This window comes from Pleurodeles waltl, chromosome 2_1, assembly GCF_031143425.1.
Source record: "Pleurodeles waltl isolate 20211129_DDA chromosome 2_1, aPleWal1.hap1.20221129, whole genome shotgun sequence".
Lineage (NCBI taxonomy): Eukaryota > Metazoa > Chordata > Amphibia > Caudata > Salamandridae > Pleurodeles > Pleurodeles waltl.
Genome location: NC_090438.1, coordinates 212,386,063 through 212,399,000, shown reverse-complemented (window position 1 = coordinate 212,399,000; position 12,938 = coordinate 212,386,063). Strand labels below are relative to the sequence as shown.

At 43.1% G+C, this 12,938-nt stretch overlaps 1 protein-coding gene across 3 annotated transcripts in view; it reads left to right on the top strand.

The window, feature by feature from the left end:
- The window catches only part of AFF2 (ALF transcription elongation factor 2), a 928,871-nt gene that overhangs the window by 192,492 nt on the left and 723,441 nt on the right, over positions 1-12,938 (top strand). For all 3 annotated transcript variants that reach the window (XM_069212416.1, XM_069212415.1, XM_069212418.1), the window contains exon 3: positions 9,407-10,285. In XM_069212416.1, the coding sequence (XP_069068517.1) occupies positions 9,407-10,285 (879 nt within the window). The remainder of the gene's footprint in view (positions 1-9,406; positions 10,286-12,938) is intronic.

Sequence of the window (12,938 nt, the reverse complement as noted above, 5' to 3'; positions counted from 1 at the left end):
CCAGTGCCTAAGGTGCAGTCTCTACCCCATATATTTTGGCCTTCTAGGAGAGTTAAATGCACCAGTCAGAGATTAGCCAATTTTTAAAAGCTTTAGGGGTTAGAGCACGCACACTAGGCACGGGACAACAGTGCCTTTGTGCGCAAGTCTAAAAAATAGCAATAAAATCAGCATAAAACTGGGGTTGACTATGTAAAAAGGAACATTTCCTCATAGAGTACATCATATGTCAAATGTGGTATGGTGTTTGAGAAATGTACAAAGGAACGTTGGTGTGGTTGACTCAGCAATATGTTTTTAGCTTTTGCAGTTCTGAGGCATTGGACCATCCATTTAAAGACTAAAAGGTCCCTGTCAATGTCTCATGATAAATTGTTTGTTGCTATACATGTTAACAGTGATTTATCTGAAGGTGGTTTGTCAGACAGAAGCTTTTAATCTATGGCATCTTGAATTTCTGAGATCTTGTATGGGGTAAATTTAGACTACAATGTGTCAACTCATGATTTTGGTTTGGAAGAAGAGGATGTTGGGCCTGAAGATTTTTGTTTTTGGGCTAGTGCAGATGTCAGCAATGAGAGATTCTGGGTTTCAATACTCAGTGAAATTTTTCAGAATTTCTTTTGAGCATTTGGGAATTGAAGTTGGTGACTGAAAGACAGAGAAGATCCCAGAACATGTCTTTTGTGCTGTTTGACATGTTCATTGTAAGATAGTGATAGAGAAGCTTACATGAATGAAGGGGTATGGAGGTGACTGGCAAAAGCAGCTTCTGTCTGTCAAGAACAAACACCTCTGAGCTATGATTTAGAGGGGGGATGGTAGAATGGATGGTATGAGGGAAGGTTCAGACGCAGGGCCAGAAATGTTGCCCTTAGCCAAAGGACAATTGGGACAGTTTGTAAGGAGTATGATAATTCTGGAGAGGGTTATAAAAGATGAAGTTCTAGGTGTGAAAGATGTGTGTGTATTATGTTTTCAGATGTAGAGAAACTAAGGGCATGCAATTTGAAAGGTTCATTGTGTAGAGGCAGTGGATTTGCGCTTGAAAATGCATCCATGCCAGTAATACCAATTACTTTAAGCAAAGGATACTAAAATCATGTCTAACAGACACGTGTTGCAAAAATCCAATAGTTAAATAACTGAAATGTAACTCAATTTGGCCATATGAAAGATATATTAAAAGTAAGTAATCCAGTATTTGTTAACTAATCCTCTTTAAACTGTAAATTTCAAAATACTATTTAGAGTTACATTTACTTTCAGTGTTTTAACAGTCTGCTTTTCAGCTTTCAACACAATCAAGTACTGCGGTAGCATGAAACAGAAAGAAATAACACTACACTGATGAGATTGGTCGCAGGTCACTTTCATTAATACATCAATTAGCATATATTACACCTTCATGTATTAACATATGTGGCCACTGACACACAACCATGACCACATCTTCAGTGCACTTAACTACTACTCAGACACATAGATACAGATACACAAGTTGTCTGAAGATACCTCTAGTAACTTGTTTGCCAAAGCACAGTTTGCAACATTCTTATATTAGTCAAACCAGGGTCCTCAATGCCATTCTGCACCCATTCTACAGTGCTGTTAATTTGGTTAGAAACACTACTTCCCCAAACAAAATTGCAGTTTAATCATTCCAAACTCACAAAGGTGGCTATTTTACTTGTAATAGATCTATATGCATCACAGCTGACAATGAATCCACCTCACCACAAACTTAGAACTCAAAGGCATGGATTACATATTTTGCACTGGATTGCAATGGTTGTTGAATGCTTGATTTGTTAATTGATTGATTTAGATATACTTGTTTGGCACCAGGATTCTTGTCACTAAAAAGCTGAGTCAGTCCTAAATGCAGCAAGAACTAAATCTAGGTCAGCAAAATTGATGCCTTTTTAAGGACCTTACATATTTTCATTTGGTCATAAATCTCCAATGGTAAATAGAAAATGAGTTTCAAAGTTTGGGCAGTAACACTGTTAGAGACTATCCATCACAGCATGATCTTTTGAAATGGGGCAGAGAGAACAGTGTCTGCAATGTTCAGTGCAGAGTTCTAGAGGGAATGTCATTGCCTTGTGGATAATATGCAAAATCTTAAAAAACATGTCTTACTAAAACAGCAAAACTGTGGCATACAGCGGTGGGTATATAAAGTCATAGTTTTCACAACAGCTGAAGCTCAATGAAGCAGTCAGAAGATATGGTCTTAGTCTTGTTATCCAGAATTAAGTCTTGGTCCAGAAAGAACCAAAGCTTCCTAACATTAGAAAATGGAAATTTCTGATAGATGCAGTCCAACTACAGAGGTTTCACAACTGGCATATTAGCAGGACCTGTGCTTTTCAGCATTTAATTTTTAAAATTTTATTTGCTATTTGAATGCTTTATGCACCTGTTTCTCGCACCTCTCTCGTATGCCGCTATCACGCACCTCCTCAGCCCCACCCACTGCCCCATGCGCTCCTTCCCTCTCCCAGGACCAACTTAATGGTGGCCACAGTGTAAGCACACCACTAGCATGCTGAAGGGGCACCAAAGCTAAGCCTGCCTGTGCTTCTCCATACCTGGGCAGCAACCAGTGCTAGAAACCCTGGTCCTCCCTTGACCCACTACTAACCCTCTGCTCTACTTCATTTCTTGAACCTTGGACTTTTTACCACCCTCTCCAGTTACGCCACATCATACAACATGGAAGAAGCTTTCACCTGCTTCCTCTGCTGCTTCACCAGCATCACTGCTTCTTGATGCCACACAATCAGTGATTAGACCCATTCACAGGAGGTAAATCACCTCTACAGCAGCAATGGATGACATTCAGATGACCCTAGGTGGAGGTGGGAGGATGGGGCACTGCAGCCCTCATCCTTCTAGAGCTATCCGAAGTCTTAGACACCATCCCATTCTGATCTGACAACTACATGAAGGAGGCATCCAGGATCTACTCCTTCCTCACCAGAAGAACCCAAACCATCAACATTCCCCTCTACTCCTCCATAGCACGAGATGTTACTTGCAGAGACCCAAAGGGCATCTCGCTCAACCCACTGCTTTTCATGACTGAACTGGCCAATGTTATATACTCTTGCAACATATAGATCCTCACTGACGGCAATGACACACCTCTGATACTGCCCTTCTTTGACAAAACAATCAACTGCAGGAACAAGTTCACCAATTGTGTGAAAGAAGTGGCCACCTGGATGCGTTAAACTGAACTCAGGGAAGACCAAATTGGTGTTTTTTGGGAAGAGCACCTCACCATCTGACTCCACCTGGTGGCCCACAGACAATGAACCCACTCATATGCCTTGCTTGCAAGCAACAAAGCTCATAATCATCATAAACAACAAAATGGACATGACCGCCCAAGTCAACGCAGTGCTCTTCAACACCCTAAGAAAATCTTCAAGTGGTTACCAAACAGTACGAGCAAAACGACCACTCAAGGCCTCGTCACCAGCAGACTAAGCAATGAAAACACCATGTATGCACTGATAACCAACCAGCTCACTTAGAGACTGCAGAGCATCCAAAACTCAGCAGACAGACTAGTCCACAACCTCCCATCATGAGCCCACATCATATCACACTCAGGGAACTCCACTGGCTTCCATCACACAAGCATGTACACTTGAAACTCATCACCCACACCTAATAAGCAGTTCACAACACAGGCCCTACCTACTTGAACAGATGTGTTGACTTTTCGAAGTAGCACAGTCCCCAGGCATACACAAAAGCAGAGCAGGGGGGCATGCCTTCTCCTACATAAAAGCCTAGGAAAACCTCCCAGTACCCATCAGAACGTCCTCCAGTGTTCTTGATTTTAGCAAGAAGCTGAAGACCTGGATTTTTGAGTAAACCCTCGAGGGCTAACCACTCACACTAGCTACAGAGCACTTGCATGTCCTCATGGTTGATTTAAACTCTGATAACATAGCATAACATAATTCTAAATGCTCAGATCGGTACTCAGTGATGTTACCTGCTTACTGATTGAATGTGTTGATACCACCATAATAAAGAGGATGGGCATTAAGCTATCTGATCACTACCTCAAAGATTTAAGAAGAGTAATAAAAAGAATAGGGGAAAGAGAATAGCCAGTACGTGGAAAATTCATATCACTGTAAAAGTCTCAAAAAGCCCACAAGATGAGGAGGCCAATCGTCCAAGTCTTATCCTATGTTGTCCACAGAAAGGGTGGTTGACCATAATTTTCTGATCACCAAACATTGTGGTAGAAAGGTGTAGCATTGCCTTGTATCAATCACAACTCACTTTGAGTATTGGAAAATACTTCTCTTGCTACTCTTTTTTCAGTGACTGGGAAAAAGAAGTTGTTATCTCATTCTGAAAATTGGTTCAAATGGCATTTGGCTAGTACATTTTTGTGATCTTTGTCAAGGTATGAAGATCAGTTGTGGCCCAATAGCAGTCCACATTATCAACAATCAAAATTGAGCTTTTCTGGTAGAAAGTTTCAAACATCTGCCTTTAAAAGAGGTGGACAGCAGCCTTAAAGAAGAGTTGCCTTAATGATGTTATGTATAAACCATGACACAACTAGAAACAGTGAGAATAGGCAGGACTTCAGGTGATCTTGACTTGAGCAGGAGCAGAATGCACTTAACATCAGACTGTTTTTTGTAGATTGTATTTGTGCAATGGTAACCTCTAACAGAGGCTATCTCATTTGTATTGTATGTGCTGGACTTTTTTCATTATGCAGGTTCATCCCCAGTCTTTTTGCTCCTTCCTCTTATTTTTTCTGACCTGTCGCTGTTGGCTCTAGGACTCTGAGCACTTTATCACTGCTGACCAGTGCTAAATTGCAGGTGTTCTCCCATCTAAACTTGGTATGATTAGCTTATACCTAATTGGCATATTTAATTTACCTGTAAGTCCCTTGTACAGTGGTATCTCTATACCCAGGGCCTGTAAATTAAATACTACTAGTGGGCCTGCAGCGCTGCTTGCAACACCCACTGAAGTAGACTTTCAAACCTGTCTCAGGCCTGCTAGCGCAGGGCCTGTGTGTGCAGCTTTCTGCCACAGGGACCTGGCATCTTAATTTACTTGCCAGGCCCAGAACTCCCCCTTTTCTACATGTAAGTCACCCCTAAGGCATGCCCTAGCTAGCCCTTTGGGCAAGGTGCCATGTATATAGAAGGCAGAACATGTGCCAGGTTGCGTGGCCTGTCCTGGTAGTGACAAACAGCCTAACTTGGTGTCTCACTGCTGTGAGTGCTGCCTTCTCATAGGATTGCATTGCAAATGCCCTGCCTTATGTATAAGGGATATTGTCTGATTTATGAGGGGTAGTGTAGGCGTGTTTGGTATGGTTGTGATGGTGATAATAAATGCTGCTTACTGGTGTAGGTGTATTTTTTATTACTATGACAGAAATTCCCCTTCTAGAAAGTGCGCATTTCTCTGTGCTTATGACTCTGCTGTATTGCAGCTTGACTCCAATCCCCATTTGGGCAGAGTGACAGTTGTGGCTTTGTGCATACTTTTCAGACAGCCTGCACACAGGGAGGGTGGAAGTGTCACAGAGGTGCATTTGCATACTGAATAGTCTTCCTGGGCTGAGAGAAGGGAGAGGCGGGGCACACCTACATTTGTAAAGACTGTGCCCTGGCCTCACGCAATAGGGACGTTTACCCCACACTGATGCTTGAAGCCTGTGTTGAAGGAGTGAGGGGGCACTCCCAGCACCAGTTATAACTGGTTGGAACCTCCTCTCCCCACCATTGTAAAACACTGTAAGGACTGAGAATAAGTACAGGGGAATTTTCCCCACAATTTGGAGACTCTTGGAATCATCTTGGAAATGGACACAGAAGGCTGGAAGGACTCACCAGGGACTGCCATGGAGTGCTGCTCTGCTGACCTGCGGGTCACTGTGAAGAACTTGTCACCTGCTGCATCTTCTCTGTGCTGGCCTGTTGCTGGGCCCCTCCACCTGTGGGCCTTTCTCCAGAACATTGTCACCCAGGGGCAGGGTGCTGTGGCCCCTGACCCTTGCATTCATTTTTTTATATACGAGGAGTGCTTCCTCTGCTCATCACCCACTGCTTTGGGAAAGCGCTCTCCAGCTGTCTTGGTGCCTGGAATTCACCGCCGCGATCCGGGCGTAAATTAGTGCTCAAGCGCTTTTGAAAGCGCGTCATGTTGACAGAGATCACCGCCGCAGCCTGGGGAGGCTGTTCCATTCAAGCGTGAGTGAAGCACGCTTCACGGTGCCCCCGGGGCACAAAGAAAACCTTTCTTCAGAGGAACGGAGCAAGCGTGCTCCTATTGGTGCCCCAGGGGCGAGGTCCGCTCTGTAAAGCACCCCCGGGGCACCGGAAGGCCCTGACTCGGGACAGGAATGTCACAAGAGGCAGGAAGGAGAGGAGGACACCTCTCCTTCGCCTGCCGAGCCCCAGAGGGCTCCTGTTTGATCTGCAGGCGGGGCGGCAGCCTCACCGGAGGCTCGCCCGTGGCGCAGACCCCTCATTGTCCCCTCGTGTGCTAGTGTCAGTTTCGTGGTCCCCCTCCCGACTCGGAGGGCCAGTGCAGGCCCGGGGGGAGGGACCCCAAGCAATCGCAGGCCCCAGGAGGGGCCCGTCACCACTTGGAGGGGGTGCATGGCACCCCACTCCCCTCTACGATATCTTTGGAGGACTTTTGTCCCCCTCGTGAGGGCCCGTCAATAGTTCAGAGAGGCCCTCCTCTGCCTCACGGATACCAGATTTGTCTTCTAGGCACTGGAGGTGCCTTTATCACCAGAACAGGTACTCCCTAAAGGATCCATATATATATATTCTAAGTTCTTGCTACAGACTTTGTGGATACATATATTGCCTACCTGCTTATGATGTTCTATATATGTATGCAAATGTTCCTATTATGGACATACCATACTGATATGTTTTTATGACTTGCCATATGGTTTATAATGTTCCTACTATGGGCGTTTATGATATTCTTATGACAATTGCTTTAGTGTAATAACGTGTTTCCTGACTACTGCTTATGTTGCAGAATATTGAGTAACCTGTGTGTTATATGTGATTACTACTAGTTTGCAGAGTAACTAATGTGTAACGTTCTGATAACTGCTAAGGTAGCAGGATACTACTGATATGTGATGTTTGGTCTAATAATTGCGTTGTTTACAATACAGTATATTTTCATATAACTGGGTGTTGTATTTCCTTTATGGTGGGGATATTGCGTCAAATGTGATGTGTGTGTTGTGCAAACGCTTTACACATTGCCTGACTGCTCTTGCCAAGCTACCAAGGGGGTGAGCAGTGGTTATCTTGGAAATGTAACTCCCTTGACCTGACTTGAGTGGGTGGATTCTGCCTGGCTGAGGTGCATAACCTAGCCAACCAGAAACCCAATTTCTAACAGTATGCATAATGGAATAGTGTTTTGCGCAGTATCATAAATGAAACATTATTTACACAGTGCAGCACACCAATGCTTTTTAATAGTGCTGGTTGTACTAGTGTCAATGTTCAGGGCCCAATTCACAAAGGTAATGTTAGACCAAATGTTTACGTTTAGAGCTGAAGTCTAAGTTTAGACCTAAAATCAAACTTTACACCTGTAGTCTAACTTTACATAGGAAGACTAAATTTAGACCTGAAGTCTAAGTATAGACCAAAAATCTAACTTTACTACTTTTCGGTATTCTAAAAGTGAGTTACTTCTAGACTTTAGATCCAAACTTAGGTCTAGATTTCTACTTTTTGCCTCAAAACTGTGCAAATGCAGTTTTGTGGCAAAAAGTATAGTGCCGGCTTGCGCTATTCCACAGTGCCAGCCGGGCGTCATATTAAAGGAATGGTGCAAGCCGGTGCTAATCTTGGGCTAGTGTCTTCAAAAAAGATGCTAGCCAGGTGGGGGTGGCAGTAGGGAAGGAGGGGGTTGTGCGTCAAAATAATGCTAGCCTGGTTAGAGGCAAAAAAAATGCCTCTAACCAAACTAGCACCATTTCCTGGCACACAACCACCAAAAACATGACTCCTGTCTTAGGAAAGACAGGAGTCATGCCCACCACCCCATTGGCCAGCACAGGGGACAAGTGTCCCCTGGGCATGGCCATTGCACCCTGTGCATGCAAGGGCCCCCAAGTTAAGGCCCCCGATGGAAAAACAAATGCTTACCTGGACTTACCTGGGATGGGGTCCCCCATCCTCCAGTGTCCCTCTGGTGGGAGTATTCCTGGGGCTTTGGGAGGGCACCTGTGGACCCATTCCATGGTGTTTAACCATGGAAATTCGTCCACAGGTCCCCTAACGCCTGGTCTGACCCAGGCGTTAAATAATGGTGCAAAGCAAGCTTTACACCATTATGTAGCCCCTCCTCCCACCTGTGCATCATTTTAGCATGGGGGAATAAATATGGGGCTATAGAGATAGCACCATTTCTTAGATGGGAAAGGCTACCTTGAATCTCATTTGTGCAATATAGGTGCAAGCATCCAAAATATGGTGTAAACTCCTATATTTTGATGTTAGACGTATCTAACATCAAAATATAAATACAGAGTTAGGCTTGTGCCAAATTTGCATTAAAAAAACGACACAAATTCGGCACATACAGAGTATAAATATGCCCCTTAGTCTCATGTGTAAAGTTAGATTTCAAGTGTAAAGCTAGACTTTAGGTCTAAACTTAAACTTCAGATCTAAAGCTAGACTTGTGGGTTAACTTTACCTTTGTGAATTGGACCCTCAGGGCCTGATTTAAAGTTTGGCTGATGGGGTTACTCCATCACAAATATGATGGATATCCTGTGCATGGTATTGTGAACCCATTATATCCTGTAAGAATCGTAATACCATGGACGGGATATCTGTCATATTTGTGATGGAGTGACCCGTCAACCAAACTCTAAATCAGGCCCTAAGTGTTTAATTTTCAAAAAGTAATTCTTCACAAAACAATCTATTTTTGTATGGAATTCTTGTTTATAAATTATGCACTGATTTTAAATACTGAAGAAGAAGATTCCTAATATGCCATATTGTTTACAGATACATGTATTCCTCCTTAATGCCATTTATATTCAGAGAGTCTCTCTAGTTGGAGCAACACAGAGAATCACATTTTTGGGGTCTCTTAACTTTATGTTCTTCACAGAACAAATGTAACATAAAAATATTATTTAATCACTAGTATATTTGAGTAGGGTTTTTCTTCGAATAGTCAAACTGACTAATAACTAGCTATTATAGTTATCTATACTTTTATATAACTAGTGGACACAAGAATACCTATATGTGTAAATAGTTCACATGTACAATTGTAAATGAACATTACATAGTTATTATTCACACAGCAATTGTCTTTGTTTTCTTTGATGACTTAGACCAACAGAGGTGATGCACTTGCCAGCCGCGTGCAGAATACATTGGGAAACTACGATGAAATGAAGGATTTGTTAACCAATCATTCCAACCAGAGCCATCTTGTAGGAATCCCAAAGAATGCAGTGCCCCAGACTCCAAAGGAGAAAACTGAACAAAATGTGTTCCATGAACAAAGAAATAAAACTAATCAGTGTCAACAAAGTGGTGGAAATTTATCATGCTCAATGCCTCCCCCTCCTCCAACATTGGTAAATTCAACATTGCTGCAAAATCACCAGAGTAATGTAAAATCCCGAACAGACTGGTCACGTAGTAGCCAAAGTGTTAATGTTGGCCATTCAAGTCAAGCTTGTGGTCAGCCAATCAGAACAAAGCATAGCTCTTCACATGACCAGCCTCAAAGCAGATTTGAGGAGCTCTACAGCTGTGAACAGCATCAAAATACAAGCACAGAAGAGCCAGCAGCTGCATCCTCCCACTCAAGGAGGCATAGCCACTCTAAGTCAACCTCTGCAGAACAGTCCCACAGAGACAGTCATCATTCCAGTTCACCAGTAGAGGCAGAATGCATAGGGCATGTTTCTGGATCTCCACTCCCGTCCACTTCTTTGCTAACTGTGAACACTGGACTTTCTTCTCAGACATTTCCTCCTGTGCTTCACCCTAAAACAAGCACCATGCAGCAAAAGCCCACTGCCTATGTTAGGCCCATGGATGGCCAGGATCAAATACCCAGTGAGTCACCAGACTTGAAACATCTGTTGGAGTTAGAAGATGGATTTAATAATCAGGTTTTTGGATCAATTCTAGAAGGAAAAGGCAGTGCAACCGGAATTAAGAACAAACTACCAAAGCTCACAATCCCACAAGCAAGTGAAGTAAGTCTTTTTTATTCTTAACACCACATGCTCACTGTGATTGTAAGTTTCTCTTGTATTAAGGATCTCTAAATTCGAACTATTGTCCAACTTCAAATTGACAGACAAGTGTGCCTTTATCTGCATGTTCAGATAATGTAAATAGAAAGCTTATCATGCCAATGCTGACAATATATTTTGCTGCCTTTCGTAATACAGCTCTTTTTGACTTCTCAGTAATCCTATTGCTGTCACACAACTAGCATATGTCTGCTATCAAAATAGCCTTTTTCCTCAAGTATTTGTTGGTAAGGTTTTCTGACAATCACAAGTGTAATATTGGCCTTGTCATAAGCTTTGATTTCCACAATTGAGGGAATTACTGTTTGATGACAAATGGTTTGACATTAAATCATTAATGTTAATAAAAGGAGTAGCAAATTACCTACTTATCCTTGTGAATTTGGTTAGTTGAATCCCAATACATTGTGCTATGTTAACAGTTACTATTTACAATGCTTAGAAATGGGAAGAATTGAGATACAAAACGCCTCATTAAATATAAGTAATTATTTCAAACTGTTGACAATTCTATTTTATAGTTTTCCCTTGACACTTGATACTATTTGTGCAGTGAGATGCTTACTTATTTACTTGCTGGATGTTCCTTGTTTAGCCCAGTGCAAACCCTGTAACAAGAAACAGTGTTTACAGTACAAGATATTGTTGCTTTATCTCACTCCATTTTATTTTTTCGAAATAAATGAAAACAGTGTTTTTTGTATAGTTCATTTATAGCAAGTATCAGTACAAGTTTTCAGCATTCTTCACATGAAGCCATGAAACAGTTCATAACAACCCAGAAAAAGAAAGCACACCCTTTTCCCTCTGCCCCTATATGCTCTACCTAGGTAACAATACTGACATGACATGCATTTACAAGAATATTTCAATCCGGATAGTTTCCAACGTGAGTATTAGTGCCTATGGCTGGCATACTCTGTGATATGCAGTACTCCATGACCTGCTCCCCCTGCCTGTCTAGGATCCTTGCTCTGCAATTCCATTCATCACAATAATACCCCTAGGACTTCGGGGGGCCTTGCATCCTCCAGCTCAAGCAGCTCAGTAAGTATGGTTGCATTTCATTAGCTAGTTTGTTACCCCTCCAAGTCTTGCACATGTGCTTATCTTCAGCCATTTCCCACATATCTCACAGCCAGTCTGCAAACAGAGGTGTATCCCTTGACACCCACTTCAATCCTCAGCCACTGCCAACAAATCTCACAGCCAGTCTGCAATCAGAGGTGTGTCCCTTGACATCCACTTGATAGCAATCCTGCATTTTGCAAGCACTAGCCTCAGTGACTAGAACCACTTGCTAAATCATCTCTTCTTGGATGTGAGATCATTCCCAATAGGCATACCTTAAGAGCCAAAGATAGAAACCATCCAGAGGCTTTCTCCAGCCTGGCAAACACTGTGTGCCAGTAAACCCTGACAACTGGGCACTCACATGCCATTTGCCGAAAATCCTCATCAGCCATGGAACAGCAAGGACAAGGATAGGTGCTTCAGATTTATAGTGTGTAGCAGTTTTAGGGTCAAATATTCCTGGTGCACAAAGTTGTAATGGATTTGCTTCAAGCAGGCATTAGAGATTGCCATCCCCCTTTTTGTATAGACTCCCATTCGGAGTCCATCTGTTGCAACCCATGGCCTCATGCCACCTACTTTGAATTGCCAATTCAGGTGAATGTGCATCCTCCTGCAGTGCCCTGTACCTGCGATATCAACCACTACACTTCGTCCAAACTAAGTAAGGCCTCCAGCATCTGAGGCTCCTGTGGTAGCTCTGGGAACAAGGGCCAACTATACCTTGCTGTGGCTGCCATTTTAGCAAATTTTAAGAATTGCCCTATCCTTAAGTCAAAAGTACCCATGGCACCCATCAATGTGATGAACCTGTCATTTGGGTATACATCGCACAGTGTCTCACAGCCCCCTGCTCTCTCCTGGTCTGCTAACATCAGCTGTGTAATTGGTACAAAGGATCTCAGTGTCTGGACACACAAATCTAGGGTATGAGGAGCCCATCTCAATACCTTCCAGACTACTTGTTCCCACATCGGGCAAACTTGTTCCACAATATATGGCGCAAAGCTAGGGACACTTGTTCCCATCTTTAAAAGTTCTGTCAGGGAAGATTCCCTTTTAGTACCATCTCCTATTCTCTTCTCCCTATTGTTCCTCTTGTCCAGCCAGTGCACTGTGTGCTGCAGTTGGGCAGCCAGGTAATAGAGTTTGATGCAGGGAACCTCCATTTCACCCTTCCTCCAGATCCATTTCAGCGTGACAAGACCAATTCTCCTTCTCCCATTAGCCCAGAGTAGTTTTACAAGATGTCTATCTAGTTCTCAAAAGGTCTGTTCAGGTATATCATACAGAGTGCCCTGAAAAATATACAGACACCGGGGCAAAATTATCACCTTGACAAAGAGTATCTTACAAAACAGAGCCGGCGAGTGTTCCAGAATTGCACTAAGGATTTGTGACCAACCAGCACTCTACCCATAATGAGCCTGTGGTACACCTTGGGTCCCTCTCCACCCTGATTATGAGGTATGGTACACTGTCAAGGGAGACCTACCTACGAGAGCTCTCGCAAAGACAC